The 27,563-nt window shown below is 44.1% G+C and overlaps 1 protein-coding gene and 1 long non-coding RNA gene across 5 annotated transcripts; one reads left to right on the top strand and one right to left on the bottom strand.

Moving 5' to 3' along the window:
• The first annotated feature begins 142 nt into the window (after window positions 1-142).
• On the top strand, window positions 143-27,563 carry SCTR (secretin receptor). 3 transcript variants are annotated; one of them, XM_075092946.1, is made up of 14 exons: window positions 143-786; window positions 1,416-1,506; window positions 7,509-7,635; window positions 12,887-12,997; window positions 16,960-17,063; window positions 17,360-17,457; window positions 18,472-18,604; window positions 19,789-19,939; window positions 20,031-20,091; window positions 20,634-20,703; window positions 23,424-23,515; window positions 23,611-23,749; window positions 23,932-23,973; window positions 24,980-27,563. In XM_075092946.1, exons 4-14 carry the CDS (start codon window positions 12,901-12,903, stop codon window positions 25,154-25,156), a joined length of 1,164 nt encoding a protein of 387 aa, XP_074949047.1. In that variant the 5' UTR covers window positions 143-786; window positions 1,416-1,506; window positions 7,509-7,635; window positions 12,887-12,900; the 3' UTR covers window positions 25,157-27,563. The 3 variants fall into 3 exon arrangements, with proteins under 3 accessions (XP_074949047.1, XP_074949046.1, XP_074949045.1); XM_075092945.1 differs by lacking the exons at window positions 143-786; window positions 1,416-1,506 and adding an exon at window positions 3,464-3,752 and having other exon boundaries at window positions 23,932-23,968; XM_075092944.1 differs by lacking the exons at window positions 143-786; window positions 1,416-1,506 and adding an exon at window positions 3,464-3,752.
• On the bottom strand, window positions 10,000-26,956 carry LOC142057260 (uncharacterized). Of its 2 annotated transcripts, none has more exons than XR_012660594.1 (3): window positions 26,853-26,956; window positions 26,523-26,770; window positions 10,000-10,478 (listed from the first exon to the last, which is right to left on the bottom strand). It is a non-coding gene; the product is annotated as an uncharacterized LOC142057260 (long non-coding RNA). The 2 variants fall into 2 exon arrangements; XR_012660595.1 differs by lacking the exon at window positions 10,000-10,478 and adding an exon at window positions 12,972-13,177.

The raw sequence follows: 27,563 nt of genomic DNA, 5'->3' as shown, positions 1-27,563 counted from the left end.
TTCACAGCATGTTTTCCATCCGAGCTGGTCCTCACCTCACCTCTGTATCTGCACCAGTGTGCTACCTCACTCTAAAGGCACGTAAATCCTCAGAGAGGTAAGTAAAACACCTCTGCCTGCCAAACCTCCTGTCTCAGCATTCCTTTCCTGGGTGCATACACCTCTTCCTCCTTGTAGCTCCATGTGCGGAGCTGTCTTTGGTGGAGCTTTGACCTCTTCAAACATCAGGGGACAAAGCAAGCTAGTGCTTTTCCAAACTATCCATTCACTTCAGCTGAGTAAACGGACCAAGGCAGACAGTTTATTCTCCACCCGACAGACAAGCTGGAGAGATGGTTGAAATGATTTTTTCTTGCAGTATAGATCTGCTGGAGAGCTCTCACAGGGGGCTGGGCTGCCTGAATTGGCTCCCTGGGGCAAGGGGAGACAACTCTGCAAAATGCTACATATTTTGCACGGCACAGTTTGGCACTGAAAATAGACTTGCCAGTTCCAGAGCTTAATCACAGTGTTCCATGCTGAACTTGTTTAGGTCTATGGGTTTGCTGGGTTTTTGTTTCTGTTTCCAAGAAAAAGGCCGTGGGAACATAGTACAGCAGATAGCATGTTAATGTATTTCTCCTCCCACAGAAACACAATTCGCATGTACATCTGTCTCTTTGGACAGTGATAGTTGAGTGTAAACCAGAATCCATCTCCACTTCCGCATCAGAGGAGCTGAACATGATGCATCTCTGGAAAAGCACTCTGTAAGGTTTCCTGAGAGGTAGCAAATCAGTGGAAAAGGTAGGTGAAAAGAGGGAATTATCAGCCAACAAATCTGCAGATTTCATTGGGATGGCTAGTATAAATAAAGATTGTGAACCAAGACTTAAATAGGTGATTCTCACCTCAGTTTTATCTTTATGTTCCAAATATGAGATGAAAAATGAGTGGCCTGATTGTCAAGCTCTAATAGAGGCATTGCAAACAATTGAATTATTTATCAAAGGAGGGAGAAAAATGAATTATTAGACTGAGGCACTAATGGAAATTTTATGTATTAATAAATGAATATTGAATATCAAAGTTGGATAGCATTTGATAAGTAAACAATCCTACAATCAGAGTTATGCAAAGCAAAGTAATTTCTTTTATTTACTACTAAAGTTACAATTAAAAGTCTTTCAAGACTGCATGAACAAATTCTGATGTTTCATTTCTGGTTTAGATTACAGACTTGAAAGAAATTGCAGATGTGACAAATATAAAGTGGATATACCAAGTAGGAATTAATGTAGATGCACACAACCAAGTGCAATGGTTGGACTTGATGACCTTAGGGGTCTTTTCCAACCTTAATGATTCTATGATTGTTTAATTAAACAAACACCTTGTTTCAGGATATGTGAATTCTTATTTGTAATTCTCTGTAGTCTGCTGCTGCTCTTGGATGTCCCAGCCCACGGTGTCTGTCCTGCTGTGCTGACATCTGCTGTGCTGCGGGTCAAGCAACGGTTTGCACAGGTGAGAATTTTCTGGGTTTTATTTTGCATCCAGCTTCTTGCAAATGCTCAGGCTGCACATGAATATAATAGGAGGGTCACGAAATATTAGGATCTTTTTTCATACCATTGGTGTTTAAACTCAATATCATCTCTCTGAAACTCCTGGGCAGCCAATGCCTATTCCAGAAAATGCCCCGCGTTCAGAAGCACATTCAGGAGCAAAGCTCCTTTGATTTCACAAACAAGAGCAAAAAATGGTGGCTTTCAGAGGAAGCTGTTACAATTTGAATGGAATAATAAAATATTCTCTGAGCCAAAGGACAAGAGAGGATGACGTGGCATCCTACCGAGATGATGCAGCATTGCAAATGTGGTTTCTTCAGACTACTGTAATGACATCATCTGGCTGTCTCTCAGACCCCCTTTTAAAAATGTGTTTAACCCTTTGAGACCAATTTCAACCAAACTCTGTGGGAAAGTAGAGCTTTTCAAGAAATTAAAGTTACTACAGGTTTAGTGTGGACAAGGGCAAAGAAGACTGAAACATTTGCCCTTTGCAAAGGAAACAGTGCTGGGTGAGTGGGGCAGATGGGCAGTCAGCACATGCAAACCAGGCAGCTGGGCAGGACAGACATCACATGGAGGAAATATTACTACTTGCCTGACTCCTGCTCTGGGTATGTGGGGAGAGATGAGGGTGGTGTGGAGGGAAACAGAGAACATTGCAATTCAACTGTCCTAGGCAGCCCATATAGAGATGAACTGGATTTACTGTGGTCAGAGTGGGCATGGGAAGGGGCAATGCTCACTTGGAAACATAGATTCCTTCATTGTGCTGCTCAGTGGTTGACTTGCTTAATGCAGTAGATGGATTTTCAGTGCACAGGTAACGAGCCAGGTGTTTTATGGCCATAGTCTTTGACTTTACTGGTAGATCTGGAGCATACCTTCAGTAGATTGTAGAGTAGAGCCTGAGTTTTGGGCAGCCCCTCATCACATTTGACCCATCTGGGGTGATGGGCAATGGTAAATTGGAAAAAATGGTAAAAGGTGTTGACAGACACTTTACCAAGCTGAGGACTGCAGTGCTTTGGGAAAAGGCACTCGTGCACAGTACAAACTTTGGCCCTTTTTCGAGGCCGTATTCATTATTGTGCTACAAGCAAACTTGGCAAGCAAGGGTTTGGAGCACCTGCCTTGGTAGCTGGTAGCCCACACCCAGGGTAAGCACACAGCCCCTTTACAATAGTTTTGCCATGGAAACAAAACCTGGAAAAAACAGAGTGTTCTACTGCCAGGCAAGGGAACTGCTGAGGAGCTGCCTAGGGGGAACTGAGTATGGCTCAAATCTCCATCCCACCATGAGGTACCACAGGTATCCAAATGCGATGACATCTTGCAACCTGCAGCATTGGGACAAAAAGCAGACTGGCTGTTTCCTCTGAATGTTGCATGAGAGGATGAAGTTCAGGGAGCATTTAGAGTCCTCTTTGGAAGGGGTAGGAAGGCAAGATCTCTTGTTTCCCCTCTTTCTGGTGCCTACCTCAGACTTGAGGTCGTCTTCAGCTCCGGCAGCTGTACTCGCCTGGGCTGGGTGGGATGCGCGGGTAGCCGGCTGTCCTGCAGCAGGTTCTGCCAGCCTCCTTGTTTCTGGCTCTCAGGGATGTGTGCTCACTGTGGGAAGCATGTGCAGAGCTGTCGGGAGCAGAAGCAGTGCAGGCAGCCTGAATCACATTCCTCCAACCCCCCTGTTTCTCAGCAGGGCTCTTATTCCAGGGCTGTATTTTCCCTTGATTGATTACCTCTGCCACTGTGGGGCTGACATCTTACACAGGAGCCCTGCTTGGTCTTTTATCATGGGAGCGTGAGGAACGATCATTCCCCAGCGACACCCGTCGATAACAGTGAATAATAGCCAGGAAGGGAGGCAGACGATAGTAGGGACATGCTCAACAGAGGTGCTGTTATTCTTGGGACAGGAAGCTTCTGCAGAGGAGGAGAGCTTGGACGGTGGACGAGGGGGTCCTGTCATTGCTGATGCTCTCTAGGGCTCGGCAGCTGGAGAGAAACATTGGCTAAGGACTGTCAAAGCTGGGAAGGGAAAAAAGCGAGGAGGGAAAGGGATGAAGTGAGAGTTGCTAAGAACCACGCCAGAGAGCGTACAGACAGCCCAGTGACCTCTGGCGCGTGAGGGATGAAGGAAACAGCCTGTGATTGACTATGTGGACCATCTGGGTGATTATCTTCTGGATTTCAACTGTCCTGGTAGGTGCTCAGAACTATTTATTCCCAATTGCATGGAATCACATGTTGTCTGGATAAGTGCACCTCTACTCCATAAAGTTGTGGTGTCTTTGTTTAAAAAGGTGTGTGTCGAAGCTGGGATTTTTAAATTTTATTCTTGCTTCTGCTGCTTCCTGCACTAATTGACAGTGGCCAGATGGCTGGATGCCTCAGTTTCCCCTCCTATAACAGACAGTGGCATGCCTCAGCTTCCCCACCTACATAAAGACAGCAGTGTTACTAATCCGCTTTGGTTCTAATTCTAATTTGGTACTAATAGCAGGTTCTGTGATGAACAGGAAAAAATGCATGCCATTTAGAGAAGCTTTGCTGATTGACACCAGCAAGCAATACCCTAAGGGGGAATGCCCACCACTACCAAAGCCTCCCTCGACTCAGATGGAAGGAATGAAAAGCAAGGTTTGACCCACAAAGTTTGGTTTCATTCTTTTAGCTTTATCACTTCACTGGGAATTTATGTCGCAGATTGTCACTGCTGAGCTCTGGGCACTCAGATCGGTCAGGAAGGACAGCTGAATCTGGGATGTGATCTCCAGGTGCTGCTCAGCTTGTTTGTATTTTGAAAGTATATAAAACCAAGACTGAAATATGTCCAGCTTGTGTGTGAGAAGTTGGGAGAGGATCAAACTCTCAGTGAACGTAAAAAAATCACTGTTTCATTGCAGCTAATGGAAAAAACAATCTATTTGTCCCAGCAGGGGATTTGATTCAAACTCTGAGAAAACCTGACCTCTGCCTAGACATTTTAATTGCAGAGTGAATGCAGTCTGCAAACTTTTTTGCCTTTTGATCATCTTCCACAATAAAAATAGTGACTGTGATGGTTTTCTTGTCATTTTGTTTCCTTATTCTTAGGTATTACCTAAAGGGTTCTGTAAATAGATGTCATTGCTCAGGGTGCCACTGAGAGCATCTCCTTCTACTTGTTCTCTTCCTAATCCTTCAAGATGCCTATTTTGATTTTGTCAGGCATCTTCTTTTCTCCTTTAAATCCTCTCACTAAACTAAAACCACTTACTTTCAAATTAAATGGTTGTGGATTCTGCAGCTGCAAATATTATTTATATTGAATAGTGTTTAGATCCATTAATTTCACAGGTTAAAAACAGTAGTTGGCTGTTGCTAACAATATCACAAACTGTAGCCTTCTGCCCATTCTGGACATCTAGTTATCACAGCTATTTCTGTTTGGAATGGTTTTGGTACTTTATATTTTCTTTAAACAAAATATGAGGATGTCTTGCCCCTTCATTGAAATCTGACAGCCTGGGAGCTGGGAGCTGTTTCAGTGAACTCTTCAGGAAGAGGCAAAGAAACTGCATGTACAGGACCCCATTTTCCTCCTTGATTTCAAGGCCTGGAGGCAGGCTGTTTGCTCCCAGTTGCGGACGGTAAACACGAGCGAGACTGAGCGCAGCCAGTAGCGGAGTGGGGTTATCTGGCCGTGGCACGGGAAATGAGATTTTGCGTTGCCCAGCAAACAGCCGTGCCAGACCTGTGATGGCCCCGCTCATGTGGAGCCTGCCCCGTCGGATGCCAGTGTTGGCAAAGACCGACCAAGGGACAGTGTTTGTGGAAAACAAGGTCTTTAAAACAGCACCTGGAGGCTCTCTGCTTTCTCTGTGTTTAAAATCTGGTTACCTGTGTTTCTATTACCAGGCAGCGGTATCTGATGGGAAGGGTAGGGTGGACATCACTTGGCAGGGTAAAACAGTAATTGTAAGGCATTAACTACACCATATTTCTGCTTGAGCAACACATTTTATGTAAGAAAATAATTCTCTTCACAGCTCAGTGTGCTGAAAGTGTGCAGCCTCATTCTAGCAAAAAAGAAATAACAGTCTTTAAATCTCTTTCTAGAACAAAAGCTTTCTTAGGACCTACATTTCTGAAAAGGAAATGCTCAGCACTCATACTGGTTTTTACTGTATTTTCAAGGCAACTTTTGGACAGAGATACAACAGCAGAAGTATGTTGTATGTCTTAACTGTCACATTTGTACTTGTGAACTCTGAAATTGTACTAAATTGCTTTACTATTGGTAATGAAATAGATAATGGTAGAGAGTGATAAATACTGCACGCTTAAAAAACCTGTCAGTATTTAGAAATTATCAAATCCTTCAGCTAACAACTTAATTTACTAAATACAATTACATTTCTTTAGACATATTACTCCAGTAAGATATTTCTAATTTTTTCCAAAGATTAAATGGATTTTAAAAATCTTTTTTTTTTTTTTTAAATATTGCCTGGATTAAAAACTCATTTAAATCCAGGCATCAGAGGATAGTTTATTTAATCTGAATTTTTTGCATGTGTCATTCCAGAAAATTCATTCAATTATGCAAAACCAAATGGGTTTCAATTTATTTATTTCATGCCACACAGCAACAAGGGAGAAAGATGCTGGAGTTAAACACAACAGACCAATTAGATGAGGCATGATACATTGCTGAAAAGATCAAACTTTGTTCAGAAATATAATACCTAGAATACTTCCAGCCAAAATGAGTGGGAATACAGTTGCCGATGTCTGTTAGGCTAAAATTTAATTGTAGAAAAGCAATAGTTCTCATTACAAGGTTTTCAGCGATCATTCTCTCTCCTGAATCTAATCTGAAAGTGATCAGCAATGCTACAAGATTGATTAGGTTGAATAGTAATATGATGCTGCTGGGTTAACTTCTCCTTCACAAAGTACATTAAAAAATTCTGTCTGATACTTTTCAAACAATACATCCTGATTACTTGCTTTTCATCTTTTAAGTATGTGTGTGTATATACATATGCATATATATATATGCACATGTAAGTTCTACAGTGGGAATTTATAAAGATTTTTGGTTTTGTTCGTAACGGAGCAATTATCTAATTTGTTATAATGGGGACCCACTTATATTCAGTATTTTTACTGTCAAAAATAATAGAAACTGGTAAAATAATAGAAATGGTGAAAGTACCTTTTTACTGCAAGACATAACAACTGGGACCTTGTCCTGCAAATAATTTTGCAATGGTTTTTAATACATGCCATTTCAGTGGTTAGTAGCTGTTTTGTATGTTCATTTTGGTCCAGCTGCATATAATATAAACTCACCTTTAATTGCTGCAGCAGGACATTTCCGTACTGCCTTGTGAGAGAGGAGGCTGGGGCAAGATGGGAAGGTGAGAAAATGACCGTAGGACAAATTACTGTCTAGGTTCTTGCAAAAATCTGGGTGAGATTCTGCTTTCAGCTTGGCTCCTGCAGCTTCCTGATCAGTAGCAGTGAAACAAGCTTGGGTGGTCTGCTACCACTGGACATATCTGGATCACATGGGCCCAGGAGAATGACCTGCCAGGTCTATGGTTTAACACCGCCAGGGGCAAGTAACTAATTCTCTGTTGCTCTAGGAGAGTCCAGCAGTGCCTCGGATGTTTCGGCAGTCTTTTGGAAGAACATCCTGCTTGTGTACTTAATTTAGCAAAATAACACATTCATTTTTCTCAATAACAGTAATGTCATCAAAAGGGAGAAGGCAGAAACTCTGTGCTTGCCTGCTGCTACTATAAAAAAGCAGACTTAATTAGGAAAATTGACTGTGTTTCAAGGAAATATTGCCCACAATCAGTTTATAGGGTTGCATGGGGAATGTGAGCATAAGGAGGGTAAATCCTGTCAAGGGGATGTAAGTTTTAAGAGTAAAAGTGATGCCACTGCTTTTAAAATTTCCAGATCAGAGCTGTCCCACCTCTCTGCGACCTCCTGAGTGTGCTGAAAAAGGAGGAAGAAAACTGTGCTGAGACTCTCTTGCTGGAGGCAAAGAACAGAACGCCCGAAAATGATCTGCTCCTGAGCTCAGGTAAAGGCTGAATGCGTGTGCACAATAAAAACCGCTCTTAAGTGAGCTGGGTGGCCTCAAAACCAGATACCCCCACATTCCGTTCCATAGGAGGAATATACCTCATATGCATCTCTCACTTAGGAGCAGAAAACTAGGTAAGATCTGTTATAAGGCTCCAAGAGTGGGATTTTGACTTCACTTTAATAGCAAGGGTCGTAAGAGCCTTCTAATTTAGCTGCTCAACTGCAGTCCTCACAACTAGGGAGCACATCAGCAACAAAATCTTGCAAATTGCAGAGGATTTGGAATTCTTCTCATCATGGACAACGATATTTTTATGAAGTCAGCCCAGTAAGTGCAAATTTACTTAACTATATTTGCTTCAAAATCAATGAATACCATCAGTGAACATTTAAATTGCATGCCCTGAAGGTGCTCATTGCTTCCTACTTGCTCTAACTTACTGTCACGTAACAGGGCTCTTGCATTTCAGAGAGGATTTATCATCATATAAAGGAGGTTTTTGTCCTGGGAAGGTCTTGTGGTTCTGAGTCCTCATCACGGAGACAACTTTACTTTCCCAGCTGAGCAAGTGTGTTCATGTGCAAGGGGTCTCAGAGAGATAACTGCAAGGAATTATTGAAGCTTGCCTATGAACTGAGTGTTAGTCTCCCAGGCAGCACTGGGTCAGCATCTTGCAGAGTACATTGGATGGAGGCAACAGATGTGACTATTTTTTGTACGCGGCCAGCAATTGCCACTAAGGATGCATTTGAGTCATTTGCAGCATCTTGCAGACTGACCTGTTTCTGGGTGTCTTTTGTGGACATGGCAAGATCCGCACCAGTGTGCAAAGTGAAGGCGCTCCTGTGAGATGTGGTGTGTGCAAGGTGTCCTGGCCAGAGATAAGGTACTCTGTGGAGCAAGAGTTGAGGCTTTTTCTTAGCTTCAAAGTCTTCCTCTCTAGCAGAGAGTAGTGGAGACACAGAACTGTTTCACTGTGACCTGGCCCAAAGGCAGGACTCAGAAGGAAGATCTATTGCCTGGTTTCTTAGGATGCCTAGCATTTTTCTCTGTCTTTGTTTTATCCCTGTGAGCCTTGCAGACTGATGGACATGAGCACAGCTTCAGGACATTACTCCTGTCATGGTTTAACCCCAGCTGGCAACCAAGCACCACACAGCTGCTGGCTCACTCCCCTCCGCTGGGATGGGGAAGAGAATTGGAAGGGTAAAAGTGAGAAAACTCTTGGGTTGAGATAAAGACAGTTTAATAAGTAAAGCAAAAACCGTGCATGCAAGCAAAACAGGGAATTCATTCACCACTTCCCATGGGCAGGCAGGTGTTCAGACACCTCCAGAAAAGCAGGGCTCCATCACGCATAACGGTTACTTGGGAAGACAAACACCATCACTCTGAACGTCCTCCCTTTCCTTCTTCTTGCCCCAGCTAGATGTCATATGGTGTGGGATATCCCTTGGGTCAGTTGGGGACAGCTGTCCCAGCCATGTCCCCTCCCAACCTCTTGTGCACCCCCAGCCTGCTCACTGGTGGGGTGGGGTGAGAGGCAGGAAAGGTCCTGACTCTGTGTAAGCACTGCTCAGCAATAATGAAAACATCTCTGTATCATCAACATTGTTTTCAGCACAAATCCAGAACACAGACCCATACCTGCTACTATGAAGAAAATTAACTCTATCCCAACCAAATCCAGCACAGTGCCCATGTAGCAGTGACAGGGTACCTCATGGGAGGTTGCCAGATACTCCAGAATAAAGATCTGTCCTGTTACTTATAAGACGTTTGATGATATGAATAAATCAGTATTGTTTGTTTCCATCCTCAGTGCCCTTCACCAAAGAGGAGGGTGGTTTGACAGCCTGTCTATTTTTTCTGCCTTAATCCTGTGACATGGCTCTAATGTTGAGCTCTGTGTTTCCTCTCTACCAGAGCTCCAAGGATGCAAACAAGTTAAACTTCACAGGACCATGCAGGTGTGGACCAGCGCTACCATTAGCAGGCAGTACTGTTTTACAGAAGGCCTCGTTTTGTCTCAGTCAAATAGTAGCTCCTCAGCAGAGACTTTTAAGTTGGATACACTTTTAAGTTGGATCCAAATATTAAAAATTCTCTCAGGGCCTTTTGCTGCTAGAAATTTTTAAATAGGATAATTCTACCCTCTGTGCCCCTTCCCCAAATCTACAGAAAGATAAGTTAGAAGTATAGGATTGTGTTAAACCTTTGAGGAATATTCCAATGGCTGTCAAAATTGTTTTAACACTACAGGTCAGATCAAACCAAGGCATACTGCCACGGGCTCAGGGCTACCTATGTACCAGAAAGCTTTAAGATTAAAGTGGCCAGAGTGACTAAGCCCCTCTCTGTCTGCAAAGCCGCCTTCTCCTGGCAGAAGAACCCCAGAAGAATAAACACGGATAAGATGCACGTCTTTCTCCAAGTAATGGTTTCTGAAGAGAGAGCCCAGGAATTTCCTTCTGCTGGTCTTTACTCGAGGAGGGTTTGTTACCTTGGTAAATTATGGAGTAATACTTTCATTCTGGGAAATAATGCATCTGCAAATACCTCTGGCCTTTTATTATCTGCATGTCTGAGGTCTGTGTACAGAAAAATCCCATACAAGGACTTCAGTTTGAAGAAGACCGAAACAAAGCTCTGGGGATTCAGTGCATGTCTTTGGCGGGTCACACAGGGAGAGGAGAAAGGCAGCTTTGCAGGGTGTGTATCACCTTCTGAGCCCCATCCTTCCTGCACCTACCCCAGAAGCCTTGTCTGGTGCAGGCAGGAAGAATGGCAAAGCAGGGGACAAGCTTCCATGGTGCCATCTCTGCTGCAACGCTTCTCTGTGAAAAAGGCACAGACACACAGGTTTAGTTGTGGGTGAATCAGGCACAAAGTACCTGAGCAGTGTTTCTTGTCCTCCTGCAGTGTAAGGAAAAAGGGACTCTGCCTTTGTGATACCATTAGCTTGGAGGAGGGAGAAGTGTTACATCAATGTAACATGAGTCATGTTATGCTCTTTTTTGTGCATGAGCAAAGATGGCATAATTCTCAGGTGCAGGGAGCAGCGGAGGGAAGCTGCTGGAGGTCTGGGACCTGGTCATGGTGACACTGTGTATTACTGCTAGGGGAGTGCTTTATTTGGTATTTGAGGGAGGTCCCAAAGAGCACAGGAACAAAGAGTCAGGGAGGTGCTGCTATGCTCTACCTCCACCCAGGAGGCTACGTAGGGGTTGGTGGCACAAGCTTTGCTCCATGAGGAATGGCAAGAAGCCTACCTGTAGGAGGAATCGCTTGGCTGGCTTTTGTTTTCTCCTCCTGGGAAAAGACCATCCCAACATTATAATTATGCCAGGTTTTTCCGTGCACAGTCTGATTTGGGGGCTTTATGCCAGTTGTATTGGCATGAAAGTATGATAACCCAAACAGTGCAGCCCAGCTAGGCATAAATATCACCCAAGATGATGTTTCATTTGCTGTTAAACTATTGTTTTGAAGTAAATGGTTACCAAGTCCTATAAACATTGGCACAGCGAGGACACCAGAGCTGAGGTGCCCTAGCTGTGAAAAGCTCTGTATTTCCAGGCGCTAGGACTGTTGTGCAGGAGGAAATCAATACATTTCTAGAAATGTAAATATTTTTGTCAGGCTAATGGAGGCTGGCCTTATAAAGCATGAAGCATTTGAAAAGAGTGCTCAGCACTTCCTCCCCACTGCTTTCAGCGAGCATGCAAGGCATTTGTCACACACCGGGACTCACCAGGCGTGGGGTGGTCCTGGCATGCTCCAGTGGCCTCTTTTTTCCCTGTCATGTTACAAAACCAAAAGTTTTTCTAAAACTAATGACAGTGAGCAGTGGAAAAGAGAGCCGGTCTGAATGATTTCAGCCTATGTCTGTAGAAGAGCACAGTAAGAAAGACCAGGACTGCAGTTTCTCTCTAGCACAAGGGACATCAGCTGTTCATCTTCTCTATTAACAATCTGCACCACAGGCCAAAATTCATCCAGCACCTAAGCAAGGTGTCTAAGTTGAGATCACCATCATGCTGTGCTCTGTTGACCATCAGCTCCCTGAGGCGTCTCTACCAGCCCTGCCAGAAGACAACACAGCCAAGCTGAGGGCGCAGCTGGAAAAGCCTCCCTCACACCCTGACTGTAGAAGGGGACCATGACAAGCCCAGCCTTAAAATAAACAGCCCCTGCACCTAACTGAGGGAAATGGGGTGAATCTGGGCAGCATTGGTCAGTCCGTGCAGTTGATGGAGGCCTCAATTGGCTGAAGGTGCAGGGAGGGCAACTGAGCCAGGGGCTCATGCCTGCGGAGAATCCAGCAGGACTCCAGGTTCAATGGCTGCTCTGAGATGGGTCCTCCAACAGGCAGGTCACACTGTCAGAGGCCTGACCTTGGAAAGAACAACAGTACAGGCAGATTGTGCCATCATATTGGTGTGAACACGTTTTTCCCTTGGCCTGTAAATGTGATGATCTTCCCTTTACAGTCTCAGGGACTAGCAGAACTTAGTAAAGTTTTGTTCTCCTGCAGCCACTGAGACCCATAGCCAAGCCCAGCAAATGGTCCCTTGGTGTTATTCACTGCAGCACAGTCCTGGCATAATGAGAGAGATGAAGAAGTGGAGGAATATTTATGGTGATACAAGGATGACATTGATAGTGTTCCTCTCTGTCCTTTCCCCAGTATCATTCTGAAGCTGCTTAAACTCCTAGTCAAGTTGTATCTTCTTCTGTTTACAAAAGGATTATGTAAGGAAAATGTCAGGGTGACTCAAAGTGGAAGCTTCAGAAAGACTGAAAAGTTAGCTAAAAATTTCACATCTGGGTTCCTTCATCTTTCCAGGGCCATTAAATAGTTACCAGAAGACAGATGGGTAGCCAAGGGCCTGATGCAAAGTTCACAATGGCCCAAGTTGCTCTTTGTCTAGCTAGAAGAGACCAGTAGAGTCAAGGACTAGAATGGGATGGGCCTTGAGCTTGCTGGGTCTCGTTTGAAGCAAGCAGGTCCTGTTCTGTCTTATCCAGGTCTCGGCAGGTCTCAGCAAGTCTTGCTCTGTCCCATCCAGCTGGCTTTTCAGAGTACTGAGCATCTCTGTTCTGGTATCTGCCTTAGTCCTTGGGAGACATCGCATGTGTTTCATTGCTTGGAGATGTTCCATAGTGTTTCAATGTCGGGAAAAATTTCATGGTATTTTGTCATTGGGAGATGCTGCATGGTGTTTCATTGTTGCCCCCCCAGGCAGATGTGCTGGAATGTGGGATAACATGAGCTGCTGGCCTTCATCTGCGGTAGGACAGACTGTCAACGCTCACTGCCCTGAATTCTTCCAGATGCTGACTGGGAAAAAAGGTAACACTAAAAATACGCTTTTCTTGCCAAGGTTTTTTTTATTGTTATTTTATTTTAAAATGTGTTATTTACAAAGATGCCATTGTCAGGTCTGAACTTGAAGTGGTGTCCCTGCTTCTTTCAAAGATTGATGGTCACTTAGCAGCTCCGTTTCCAACACTGAACTAAATGTGAGAAAGCCTGGAATTAAAGTAGCAAGATGTTTTAAGTTCTTATTTTTCTTAGCCAGGTGGAGAAAAGGGCAGGAAGTAAATGTTATCCTGAAAAGCAGTTTTTTAGCATGGTTTCTTAAAGGAAAGTGTTTTCTCCTCTCAGCCTCTGTGTTTATGTATTTCTGCCTGTCTTTCCTCTTCTAATAACTCTTAGATCCAGTGGCTGATTTCAGATGAGCTTGATGGGGACAAAACTTCACACAGCATTGTGTTCATACAAGTTTTGGCCAAACAGACAGCCAGGTAGGGGGAAAAGATCCTTTTTTTGCCTCCATCAAGAGGAAATCTGCACTGGGGGTTTTTCCCTTGGTTGTGAGAGGCTCCACAGGAGTGGCATGAATTCATGGGAACTCAGGATTCATGGCTCACCATACAATTTACTCATAAAGAGATGAGCTCAAGTAACGTTTGTTGTCCTTTCTCTGGGATTTCTAAACTAGAACCGAAGAGAAATTTATTTCCAGTATACTACAGTAATCATGATCCAGTAAGTAGGAGTTTCTGCCTGCTTTCTGTTCAATTCTACTTTTCAGCAATGCCCAAGAAATGTGCTTACATTTCTCTTTAGTGAGTTAATGATTCAAATTGGAAGAGGGTTTTGCATTCTTTGGTTATAGGACATGGATTAATGAGGTCCAGCACTTACAGAAAAGCAGACAGATTCATTTTATGGAGGGAGGACTGGGAGACAAAGTATTAGATTGTCTAATAAAGATCAGATAAGTCAGAGGAGAAGCACTTAGTGCTCTCTAAATAAAATCAGACATGATCCATTAAAATTAAAATAAATACCATGCTACTTTCTGTACACACAAACAGTAGCTGCCCATTGAATCCTATAATCTGACAGAGGATAAACTACACAAAGACATAGATCGCTGAGAATATCATCCTTCTGGCATGCACTCACGAATCTTTTGCATAGTGATACCAGCTCTTAAATGTATTAAGTGAAATCCCTGCTGGTACAGCCACTAGAGGGAACCGCTCCCTGCCTCCGGCCTTCGCACTGGGGAGGAAAACAGGAATTTGTACATCCAAAGGTCATAATTACATCTCAAATGTGCATTGCATCATCTTAGAGATAGTCTAACAGCTTTAAACTTTAGTTGCCCTCCTTATCGAGAAGCTGAGACCTGAACCACTTCTGATAAGCAATAATCAGAGTGACGGTGTTCAGAACAGAAACGTAAGACATGGTCCATTGGCATTTGCATCTTATGTCAGCCTCTGCATCTGGCATTTTGGGTCAAAGTCAGCAATAGTTTCTTCTCATTCTCATAGCCACATTATTCTCTTATTTTATACTGTGGTTGGCTTGTGACTCATGCATTTAATTACTGCTACAGTCGTTGCCCTGTTTGAAGCAATTTTGCAAAAGGAAAACAAAGATCTGTTTGCTTGAACAAAAAGCAAAAGTTTTCTGTCCTTACCACTTGCAAAGCAGATGGGCAGCCACAAATGCCAAAGACCCATATGTTAAGGGATGCAGATAGCCCTGAGCTCTGACCAAACTCTGGTCTCTGTGCTGTTGAGCTTTGTGCTGACATCTAGACTTGCATTTGAAACCTAGACTGTCTGGCCCCTACCCACATAACAGAGCAAAGAAACAAAATAATCTGGAACCAAGTAGCATAACTGAAGTTTACATCCAGACCTGCACACTGTGTCTCAGGCAAGAAATGAGGACAGGTGTGACGACTGTGAGGATTCAGAGGCAGAGGAGAAGGCTCCACTGAATGACCCCAGTTCCACGGTCATCCCTTTACCCAGTGTTCCCCCTTGCCTAGGCAATTCCAGAAGCCTCCAAGGCCTCAGTTAACACCAGGCACTGATCATTAGACAGGCTGCAGGCCCCGAGTCTGCTCTGACCAGGGCATGCTGCAGGTTCCCCAGTGTGTGTGTCACCCATAAGCAAGTAGCATTGTTAAAATTGCGTTCACATCTGCCAGTATAATATGCCCTGCATAATCTCCCATGCTTTGCATATAACACAATCTCACACACATACCAACACAGAACTTCACCTCTTCTTGTCTGACATCCTCAGGCAAAACCAGTTACGGGCATGTTTAGAAGCACAGCACACTGCTCTGGGCTAAGTACGTGTCTTAATAATTGAAGCTGAAGTAAAGAATTTGCCACTATACTTCTCCTTTGCTGGCTGCCAAGGCAGATTGGGGAGAACTGTTTGGGAGAGCCATTTCTCTCCTGTTATTGCTGCACTGCAACAGGGTATAGAACACCTGGCTTAAAAATTGAGCCTGGCCCTTCCAAAGGTGCTAAGCGGGAACAAGATATTCATAAAAGCATCAGAATAATAGTCTGACACTGACACACCCATACTCTTCCCACTTAGAGATCTCAGCAGGTTTGCTGTGCCTTGCAGTTTTACAGAGGTGAGTTCAAATCAAGTGCAGACATGCCATCAGGTCACCAGAATTAGCCCAGAGGTAGCACAAGCCCTGACTCTGTCCTGACGGTCCCAGCAGGGCGCCAAAGAGCATAGAACAGTGCCAAAGACTGCTGCATATGTATCTCTTTCCATTTCCTCAACACTGCAGGGATGTTTTGCAGGAACTGGATGCCCTAGATTCCCTATAGCTAAATGTGAGGGCAAAAATAGACTTTTATGGTGCCTTCTGGCAAGGCTTCTACTAAGAAGGGCTGCTGATTTCAGGTCCTCTCTAAGTCCGTCCTAGTATTGTCATTTTTGCAGCAAAGCCAGGATTTCACTCCATGTTTCTAAAGTGTGGCTCCTACCTGACAGATTAATGTGATAGGGACAGCGGGCTGTGGTTTTACTACTTTGTAAAAGTTTCTTTTCTCTTCAGCGCATAACCTACATGCCTGCTAGGGTCTTTTTCTTCCAATGAGATTGTAAAGCGTGTAGGGCAGGGCTTCCCACTTCCATTTTAGTGCCAAACATGAATATGGATGTGTTCAAACCTGTCCTGTTCAACTATGTGCAACTTGCTGGGGATCCATCCCACTCAGCTTTAGGAGTCTAAAAATCAGACAGCCCAGCAGAAGTGGGTCAGACAAACTGCCCTCTGCAGATGTCTGTCTGAAAATGAGGTGAATTCTGCAAATGCCTCTTTTTCTCCACTGACTAGAAAGGCAGCCACAAGGGACACAGCTGGACTCAAGCTTTTAGCTTTCAGATGGCTAACTTAAGTGAAGTGAACCCCATCCTAGCCTTTAGTTTGCAAGTAAGCAAGGAAATCAACAGTATAAGGTAATGCCCAGACGTCGCTGTGTGGACAAGCCTTTTAGTTTTCATTTAAATCTCACCAAAAATCTGTGACCATCTAAAGTTTTTTATGTTCTCTTCAAAGGTTGACAAACCACAGTAAGGAGGTGGGAGCATTCAGGAAAGTATCAGGTTTGCATGGAGTATGAATCTGTGATTGAACAAGTCATGTGTTTGCTGATCTTGGAATACTGGCCAAGAAATACCAGATGTACTGAACAGTATTATTTATGTTGCAATTAATAAAAACACATCCATCATGGTCATCCCTGAGTGGGCAAACAATATTATGACCCACACAAGTACACTGGGCAAATATCAACATAATTAGCTCAGCTGTATTTCACCTCCAGCTATGCAGAGTGCACTGCCTGGGGGAAATATTCTCTTTGCTCTTGGAGCAACCCTACATGTTGTGACTGACCCCCGAGGAGAACAAAGATACAGTTGGAAATGATCACACCTGGTTTTGTCCTTTTTTTGTTATTACCACACAGGTTTTGTCTACCGAAACTGTACGAGCGAGGGTTGGTCAGACCCATATCCCAGACCTGATATCGCTTGTGGCTACAATGTCAACGACACAACAAATGAGGCGAGAGTGAGTCTCAGTGTCTGTGACCACAGATCTGCTGCTTTGGGGCCCTGGGGGAGGAACATGTTAAGGAGAGACTGAATGATGTAGTGATTTAACTCAGGTGGTGTTATTGTTACAGGTGTTTTTCAGCACAAACGCTTCCTCCAAATGATCAGAATGGGTTGCTCAGGGTAAAACTTGAGTAGCTGATTTTACAAGAAAATTTATTTGTTAAATAGGAGATGACACCTTTCTCTTGGTATGGGCTGATTTCTACCAGACAGTCAAAGGTAAAGATGTGCATATATGTTCCCCTGTAGCGTTCCTATTTCATGATGCTGAAGACCATGTACACCATCGGATACTGCACCTCCCTCGTGACGCTGATGATAGCCTTAGCGGTCCTGGTCTCTTTTAGGTGAGGAGAAGCATCTCTGGTTTGCATTTGGCCAGGATTTCTGGTCATGTCAGCTGACACAGATCCTTCTGTTGGCTTTCAGGGCAAGTTAAAATTTGAGGTATTTCTGATAACCTTCACAGAAGTCAGCGACAGAAATTTTCTCTGAGTCTTGTCTCCCAGAAAATGTTAGGGCTGCTCCTCATATTGTGCTCTCCTGTCCTTTCCAAAATGTAGCTGGATGTATTTTGCAGACTGGCATTTGCACCACCTCCCTGCTGAGGTCTTCCCACGACTTCAGTGTCCCTCTGGCAGAGTGTCTTTCCCCCTGCAGTTCTTTTCTTCACTTGAGACTGTGGCTAAAACTTTGCTCTAAGTGCTGCTGCACTGACTTCTGGGAAGGTGTTTCAGGTTTACAGCAGTGATCTGACGGTCAGCTTATCTTCATGCATCCTTACAACGTGGAATTTGTACTTTGCCGTTTATTCAGTGAAATGAATTTCCCTTGAAGTAAGTGTCAGGGCAGCACCTCTGAGCAGAAGGAACCCCAACTACTTTCCAAACTCATCTTCAGGCTGTGCAGCCTCCAGACCCAGATTATGTGGAAATTTAATAGAGAAAGCACTGCAGGCATGAGTGCACTCTGCAGGCAAAACAAATAAATCCACACAGGTGTGGGTAAACACCTTGGGTTCACATTACTCTAGGAAGGAGGGATGGAGGCTAGATGAAGCATACTGGCATGAAATCACAGCTCTTCTGGCACCATTCAGCTTGTTTTAGTACCTGAGTGAAGCAGATGTGACTTCAGCTTTTTAAGGTCCTCTCTAACATATCCCTCTTGGGAAGTGCTTATCCCTCTTGGGAAGTGCTTATCCCTCTTGGGAAGTGCGTTAGTCTTCCTTTCACAGAAAAACAGCATTCTTAATTTGCCAGTTTAGCATTAATAAGGATTGAAACCTGTTTACAGCCACCAGTCTACCCACTTTGGCTAGGAATGTAACTTCACAGGATCTCTCTCTCTTTTTGTAACAGAAGACTTCGCTGTACGAGGAACTACATCCACATGCACCTCTTCACATCGTTCATTTTGCGAGCCTCATCCAACTTCATCAAGGATGCTGTTTTGTTTTCCTCTGAAGACGCTAATTACTGCAGGGCGCACACGGTAACCCTGTGCCTTCCAGCTTGCCCCACACCTCAGTTTCCCAGCAGAATCCCAGCAGTAGTTAGTGTGCAGGGAAGGAAATCTCTGTCTCAGCTTTCCATTCAGCATGAGGGGTTACGGGAGAGGAAAGGTATGCCCTGTCCCTTCTCCATCACTCCATCCTGCATGTTGGTTGTTCCTGGCTGAAGTTTCCCCTTTTGGGGGGATTCTGCATGGGTGATGGTGGCATGAGGACACAAAAGCAGCCCAGGCTGGAGCATACACACAGAAACCTGTGTGCGGTTCCTCCTGGCTATAGATGCCCTTACAAGTATTGGAGCAGAGGGCATCCAGGTCAGTCTGAATTAGGTACCTGCATTCATCATCTTGATTGCATTGACTAGGTGGCCACAGAAGACACCAGGAGTTCAGGATATTGACCCATAAATGCCTAAACATGGGTGTCTCAGGCTGCGAACACAGAATACACCACCAGGGTTGAGATTCTTATGTGGATTTTACATCCTGGTAGATAGGGCTGGCAGTAAAAGTAAAAGAACACATTAAATATTGCTGATTTATACCTCAGTGTGAGACCTGTAGTAAGATATGGCTTTGTGCCCAGACGGCCTGGAAGAGGAACCTCCCAATTTTTGAACTGTTTTTTCCTTTCTCTTTTTATTGGCAGCAAAATATCTTGAAACCTGAAGAAGGGGGAGCACTGGAGACAATGTTCAATGCTTTAAACCAAAAGATAAGCATTAGGGAGGGAAGGAAACAAACAAAAAGCTTTTGGTTTTGTTTTGCTGAATTTTTGTTGCTGAACAAGAACATTTTAAGCAAATTTTAACTTGTCTTTATCGACCCTTTTTCTTATGAAAAAAGCCTGACAAATACATTTACATGCTTCTCTAAGGTTATATTAGTGCTACTGATATTAATAAGGTAGTAATAGTGAAACTCCTCTAAGTGAGACAGTAACCCAAACCCATGATACATTTGGTTCTTGCTGGTGAGGCAACTGATTAATGCATTTACAAGTGCCAGTCCTCCTTTCTTGTCATATGAACGCCTGTCTCAAGGCCACCTGATTAGTCCCCTAAGTGCTATGAAATTTCTATTTGCCAAGATTTATTTACAGCTCTCTCTCTGTTAGAAGGTAGATACAAACCCAGGCAGAAGCTAATTATCTTATCTTCCCTCAGGCTGGGTGTAAGTTCACCATGGTCTTCTTTCAGTATTGCATCATGTCTAACTACAGCTGGCTCCTTGTGGAGGGACTGTACCTCCACACTCTCCTGGTTATTTCTTTCTTCTCGGAAAGGAAGTTCTGGCGGTTCATCGCCCTCGGATGGGGTACTGGTTCTCCTTTCAGTAAGAATAACTGTGGGTTTGTTTTGCCTTTGGGATGGACTTGTGGAGCAGTAACTAGCTTTTCCAATCACAGGTGCCCCAACTGTGTTTGTGGCCGCATGGGCAACTGCTCGGCAACTCCATGAAAATATTGGGTAAGTTGCATGGAGGCAAGGAAGGTGGCACACCGGAGGGAGCACGTAGCCCCCACGCAGGCTGCTCTGTGGGGTCTGCTTATTCCTGACTGCTGGCAGCTGAGCAAACCAACCACCACCCCGCTGTGGTGCAAGCCTGCATCCTAGCGTGGGCAGGACTAGAGATCCAGCTGTGCAACCTAAGAGCAAGCCTCAAATTTCATTTGAGCATTTTCAAGGGTAGGAGGCAGCCTTCAAGTATGAATTCAGCCCACAACGCTTTCAGCATCTGTATTTGACTTTCTGATTGGTGAAACTTTGTTCCTTTCTATTCTCCCTTCCAAACTTTTGAACAGCAGTTGTACTTTAAGGGCAGGATGTACTTCTGTCCTGTGCAGGTGGACGGTTGTCTGTCAGAAATGTTGTGCAGCTAAGTGAGAACAGGAAATTGATTTTGTAGAAGAAGGGAATGGGGCCTACCTGAAGTGCAAAACAGACTAAACCCCTTTGAAAAGACACCGGTGTTTTCATAACTGACTTCACCTTCTTTTCTATTTTTACAGGTGTTGGGACATTAACACTAATGCCAATACCTGGTGGATCATTAGAGGCCCTGTAGTTTTGTCTATTTTTGTAAGTCTTTCCTGGGACAGGACTGATTCAAACTGTTTTTTCAAATATTGTGAAGTCAGAGATCATCTACTCAATATGCTTTAGAAATGTGTTAATGAACTGATCTTAGACATGTGCCCGAACTGGTGTGATACATGAATTACTGCTTAAGCAACTTCTGCTCAACAGGATTTAGTCCGTAACTAATGCCCCGAAGCTAAGTTCACAAGGAGAGCTAGAGTGTCCTCCCAAGAAGCAAGCCTGAAGAAGATCAGGTTTCCACATCCTGTTGATTTCATGTGAACTTGGCTGGCTTGTGGAAGCTTGTTTTGGACTGTTTCAAGGAAGGCTCCAGAGGAGAAACGAAGTGCCTGTACATTTCAGTACAATTGCCTTTGTGTCTCCCGGTCAATGACCCTCTCAGCAAAGCCAAATCCAACTTGCCTTACATGACCATTAGCTTTTGTTTTCAGCAATTAAAGCAGCTTACAGGCTGCACGCACCATATGTTAGTGGACTGCAATTATACTATTATGGTATTGCTCACTGAAATAAGGTATAGGTGTTGAAACTCAATGTGAACCTGCCCAGTACAAAGCAGTAGCGACATAAAGTACTTCTGTACAAATAATACTCAATGCCTATGGTTTGAGCATTTGTTGGTGCTAACCTTCAGAGCCTTAGGTACCAAGGGGCTGGAGCTGCTTCTTGGAGATTGTTGTTCTGCCCAACTGGGATGTTCTGGGGCAGACCACTCTGCAATGATCAATCTGAAACCCTAATACAGAAACACTCAAGATGCTAGTTACTCTCAAGTAACCTGCTGACTCTCCAAGTGAGAACCCAAGAGCTGGTTGAGGTATTTGCGTTGCCGGTAGGAGCCATTATGTTTGCAAAACACAAACTGCGACATTTGCATGCTGTCTTGGAAACCCAAGCAGCAGAGATGGTGGGTTAAAGTTCTGCTCCCATTTACCACTGAGCAATCCTCTACCCCCACAAGACAAGCAGAAGACCACACAAGTGATTCATGATCAACTTAATGAGGCCACAGCACTTATTTTTTGTAACGAATCAACGCTTATGTTCCAGGAGCCACTCAGCAATATTTAAATGTCAACAAGGCCCAGGCATTCTGCAAGGCTAAAACCACAATCTTAATTTATCTTTTGAGGGCCACCCGCTATCCCCTTCCAAGTTTCCTCAAAATCCTGATCACATCTAGCTTAGCCACCTAAGGCAGGAGCTGCCTGCTTGGCTCTGCCTCTTAACTTAAAAAAGGCTTTTCTCAAGCCCATAGCCACAGACAAACAGCCAGTCCTTTTAGAATTCAGATTTAATCTCTTTATTCCTCACAGCGCACAGTCCTTAGCAGTTCAAAGGGCAGAAAATCAACACCGATAAACTCCTTTGTGTTCCTAGGCTAACATTCATTGTTGTGCTGCCCACGGGCAATCCTTCCCAGCAGGAATCCCACCGTCCCCCCTTCCCCAGTAGTTTTTCATCAGCAGAAAGTCCTCCTCAGCCTACACTGCTCATGCCTGGCCTGGTGGGTTAAAAACCCCAGAATCCTCAGACTTGAACCTCCTTTCCTCCCCAACACCCCAAAATACTGCAATCTTTCTTCCATGTTCCACAACCCCAGCTCCCTCTGCTCCTTTCCTCACCCCACTCCAGCTCCCCAAACTCTCCAGACAGCAGCCCAGACCACGCACCCACAGTTTCTCCCTCTTCATCCAATAATTTCAGGAATCCAAGGGACATCCTGGGTCTCTCCCATCTAAAGCAGACCCACTTCACTTAGGGAAACCCACCACCTCAGAGCCCTGCTTCAAAGCCCCCATGAAGAGGCTGCATGGCTGCAATGGTGTTTCCAGGTGTGGGGAAGGGTTAAGGGCCTGCCACGGTGCAGGGTCTTGCAAAAGGGCTGCAGTTGCAGGTCAGCGGGCAGTGCCGGGGGCAGGAGGAGCCAGGGTGCTGTTGGAGCCCTGATGCAAAGGGCAGATAAAGCCCAGGTTGCTCCCTGATGCCTTGGGAGCAAGGGGCTTGGGCTGGCTCTGCTTCCCCTTTGACTCCTGCTCTTTGCCTGAGGGTCAAATGAGCAGAAAGAGCTATTGCTTTACCTTTGCCCAAACCAAGCAGCAGATCAGCATTTTTATCTGATATCCACCCTAGGAGAGGGGGAAAATGCAAAAGGAAGCACTTCAGTCAACTCTTTCCTACCCCCACTTTTAACCTTTTTGCCTCCATCATCCCAAACCACGCTGTGTCTTTTGGCAGAGAAGAAATGGCATTTGAGTCCCAGCTAGTGAGCAGTACCTCCGGTGCTGTCCCCTTGCTGGCATTCAAAGTGGGGCCAGACTGCACAGTGGCTGGCTGAACTCCACAGCCAGAAGGGATCCTACCAGTATACCTGGTCTCCTTGCCCTTTCCTTATTTGCCTGGACAATAAGCCCTGATCATCCCTATAACTAAGGCTGCAGCAAACTGGCAGGGAAAGCAGCCAGCACCAGGGCCCAGGGTGGCTGAGCAGACTGCAGAGGTAGGGACAGGGACTGGAATAGGGACAAGGACACAGGCAGGACAACCCCAGTCCCTCTATTCTGCCTGCTCAGCCAAAATACCCCAAACCGGCTCTGCTGTTACCTGGCAGTTACATAAGTGGTTACTGAGCATTTGGGTTTGTTGTTTGGGTTGGGTTTTTTTCCCTCACATCCTTCCTTGTGGTTTTTTTTTTTCAGATTAATTTCATTCTTTTTGTCAACATTTTAAGAATCTTGATGAGGAAGCTCAGCTCACCTGAAGGACGAAGCAGTGATTTCAACCAATACAAGTAGGTCCCTTACATCGTGACTTTATGCAACATGAGCCCACCCAAGCTCCTCTTGCTCCTTCTACACAGGCTTTCCCCTCTGTTTTCATTCTCAGGAGACTTGCAAAGTCAACACTTCTCCTCATCCCTCTCTTTGGGGTCCACTACATCATCTTCGCTTTTTTCCCTGAAGACGCAAGCAGTGGCACAATGGAAATTCAGCTGTTTTTTGAATTGGCTCTTGGATCATTCCAGGTAATATTTGACAAGCTGCTTTTTTTTTTTTTTTTAAATGAGAAAGGCAGATGTAAGTCTGCAACAGAGCGGAGTCCAAATGGCAAAACCAAGCTGTCTGATTTCCCTTGAGATGCCTCATCCCCATTCAAAAGCTGAAACTGCAGTTCTAATTTTGTGACCATGGTTCTTTTATCTTTTAGGGCTTTGTCGTGGCTGTACTTTATTGTTTTCTTAATGGTGAGGTGAGTTTTGTGCATAAAACACTCTTTTCTGTTGCTCAAGCATGCCTTATTAATCAGTAGGATACACTCTCCAATGAATTACATATTTTATCTGAAGCTTTTCTTCCCAGCTACCTAACATCACTCGTGAAATACCTCCTAGACCTGGCAAGCTTAAGTAATTGTATGCCAGATGCAAACTTCAACTCTCAACTATTGCAGCCCTTTCGTAAATCAGATAGCATTATTGCTGTATGGGAACAGAGGGTAGGAGTACCATCCTGCACATGGTCACACTGACAATCAACTGGTTCTGACAGATGATGCTATTATCTGTCATTCCATGGCTGTTTTCTTTGCTTGATCCTGGGGAGGGAATGTATCAAAAGCTGTATCTAGTCCAGTATTATTCAGACTCTCATAAGGTAGAGCTTTTGGAAGAGGGATCGTTTCCTTCATAGTAATTTTATAATTTATAACTCTGGGCTAGAACTTGCACACTGAAATGTTGCTGCTGGTATAGGTGGGGGGAATGTTGTCCAAACCTGGGAGATCCTGAGGTTACTGGAAGGAAGCAAAAAATACTAGTGCTTAAAGGTTGAAGAAAAAGTGACTTTGAAACGGAGGTGGTTTAAAATGCTTTGACTGATGCTTTAACAGGGTTTAGAAAAAGCTGTTTTGAATTTTTTTTTTTTATCTTAGAGTACCAAAATGTCTAATTTTTATAACCCAAAAATCTTGGAAAAATTTAAACCAAGCACTTAAGGCAAGCTAGACTCTGTGAACAATGTCACCAGCAATTAAACAGAAAAACAGGTTAACAGAAAATTGTGTAGCTGCAACAACAGTATCACTAGAAGTGACAAGGAACAGGCCCTAACCTAACCCCTTAAACTGGGGGTTAAATAAATAAATCCAAACCTTGGCAAAGGTAACCTGCTCTCCTTTTCCTGTTATACTGCTCTCTGCAATGCAGGGCTCCAAGATAAACTAGCTGAACTAAGTATTTTGTGACCTTTCTACCTAGGTTCAGCTGGAAGTTCAGCGAAAATGGAGGCAGTGGCATTTAAGCAAACACTTGCGTCAGCATCTCAGCACCTCAGCAAGTAACGGAGGAAGTGGCTTAACTCAAGAGATGCAGATGGTGAAGTCAAGCCCACCAGAACACAGGAGAGCAACTCTCCAAAGATCAAACGTGCTCTAACACTGTGCCTGGAGGATACCTCCATGCTCAGATACACGTGGTTAAGCCCCATGGACCATGCTGGGAGTCTTGTGTATGTATCCAGAAGTGGGACTTGGCTGTAGATCAATGGTTCTTGAATCACATCTGTTCATCTATATCCTGTGTAGCACCAGAGTTATTTTGCAAGGCAAAATGGGCCAAAATATTATGTTCTTCCTTGGGTTTCTGGCCACAGTAATTTGTGTTTCTTTCCACACCAATATTTTTCGGCTGCTATTTCTACCTTAAATGTGACCTTTCATTTTCCATGTGGGTCTCCAACATGTTCCAGGTTAAGCCAGGCTGGTGAGTTTTAGATGTTTTCTATGTCTTCTGCTGTTGAAGCTGGAAGGACATTAAATTTTGTGTGATGAAGGTTCTGTGCCATCCCTTAACAGAGCTCATGGATTTGAAATGCAAAATTAATTAATCCCTACAATTTACCAAGATTCAAAGTCTTTCTGTTGTGCTGGTGGATTATGGAAACTGAGAACATAAAGCATGGCTGAGCTAATGCTTCCTATCCAGCTGCATATGCATTGCTCAGGTATGCTCCAGTGATGGTGGCAGGTTCAGAGAGTTTTCTTCCTTTGCCTCTTCTAATGGTGGAGATCTCAGAAATAACAGTGGTCCGAACTGGATTTTTGTATGTTTTTTTTAAATGGTAAAAAACCCCTATCATAGCATATTCCAAGGTTGACCAAGAAAACTTTAGTAAGCTGCCTCTTTCCTATTGTGTCTGTACCTCTGAAACTTGTCCTGATAGTCTTTGAAGGGAAGCAATGAAAGCCGTTGGGACATTTAAAACTCAATTGAACCGGACAGTACAAGGTATCTTATGAAAAACAAGACCATGGTGGCTGGCAAAAATCTCTTTACAGTCTATGATCACTTAGCATGCTGAAATCTGCAAGACTGTGCACTGTAATACGCTGTCACAAGGTATCCAAGCTTCTATTGCAGCTTTATGTTCTTAAGGATAAAATTGTTAAGCAAATTTCCCTGCTTTGAGTTGGAAATGGATAAAAGAATTAATCCAACAAATGCAATCAAGCCTCCTACTTGATTTTGTACCTGCATTTCCCCAGTTAGGGCAGTTCTTGCAAAGGTGACTGAACAGAAAGCAAGTGGTGTTTATCACACTTCTCCCTCCTGGTCACCTACAAGACACTGGCAAAACATGCATGGTATGTCAGATGCTGACCGAGCAGCATTCCCCAACTGCTCTGCCAAAACCGCTCTAACAAGCTTTTATTCACACCAAACCCTCATGGTAGACTTCTGCCATTTTACCAGAAGACAAACACACAGAGAAATTCAAAGGATGCTTTCAAAGTTAAATTACCTGTGCAGAAGCGGAGTGCTATTAGCACTGTTTCAAACCCGGAGATCAAGAAAAATGTCTTTTTTTTGCTGCCGGTGCTGACAGTTAGACCATATAGCTTGTATCCTCCCCGTGAAGCAGGCACAGCAGGCAGCAGTGCAGCAGTCAGGCAAGGAAAGGCACTTCAGCAGGAGGTTTGCTCTGGCTTCCCCTGCCCGGTCAGCTTTGCCTGCTGATACAGGTCACCCCGTAGTGGGAGAGTTGAACCTCTTTAAAACCAGAAGGGAAAAAAAAAATCAAATATAAAGCAGTGAACTGGCAAGTGTTTCCAGGAATTAATTTTAAACTTACATTATTTTTGGAAATGGCAAGGTTTTGAGTCGACTTTGTCCTTTAAAACTCAGCCAAAGCAAGTGGAAGGAAGAGCAGAAGCAGGATCGGTCCCGTGACCGAGGGAGAAGTGAAAGCCCCTCCATTCACATTTGGGTGAAAGATCTCACTTCTTGCTGACTTACCCAAGCCAAGCTGAGCCTCCAACCACCCTGAATATGGGTCCACCTTGCCCCAGCGCATTTAGCAAGTCAGATACTTCCGAAAAGATACAATAATTGGCCTAATTTTCTCTCTGGCCTACAAATAAGACCAAGAAGAGTGAAGCAACTTTAATACTCCCTGTCTGAGAATTGCATATTTATCAGTCAAGCCAAAACAGATGGATGTTTGTTTTAAATGCAAGTGCCTTTTTCCAGCATAAATTAAGAAATATAGATTCAGTGATACAATAACATGTAATTAATTAGATCTGATGCAAGTATTTGCTCTCCCACAAGCCAGTGTAAAAGCCTTGTAGCACATAGTGCCAGCACTGATGGCACAAGGTTGGGTGGAGCCCAGGCTGAGTGTAATACCTATTTGTACAAGGCTCCTGGTGAAACAGGGGCAAACCATGTGCCCCAAAATAAAACGCTGCTGGGTTTTGTATTACAAAAAAAAAATATTCTAGCATGAGTTATTGTATTACATGGCCATTTTGGTTTTATTTGACTTGCCCGAAATAATCAA

This window comes from Phalacrocorax aristotelis, chromosome 5 (assembly GCF_949628215.1).
Source record: "Phalacrocorax aristotelis chromosome 5, bGulAri2.1, whole genome shotgun sequence".
Taxonomy (NCBI): Eukaryota; Metazoa; Chordata; class Aves; order Suliformes; family Phalacrocoracidae; genus Phalacrocorax; species Phalacrocorax aristotelis.
This window is presented reverse-complemented; position numbering and strand designations above follow the sequence as displayed.

Bases quoted from the DNA above. Each gene is read 5' to 3' on its own strand.
- SCTR (XM_075092944.1), top strand. From the start codon at position 3,708: ATGTGGACCATCTGGGTGATTATCTTCTGGATTTCAACTGTCCTG. The intron at 12,998-16,959 runs GTAACACTAAAA...ATTACCACACAG, and splicing joins GATGCTGACTGGGAAAAAAG to GTTTTGTCTACCGAAACTGT. The intron at 17,458-18,471 runs GTGAGGAGAAGC...TTTTTGTAACAG, and splicing joins GCGGTCCTGGTCTCTTTTAG to AAGACTTCGCTGTACGAGGA.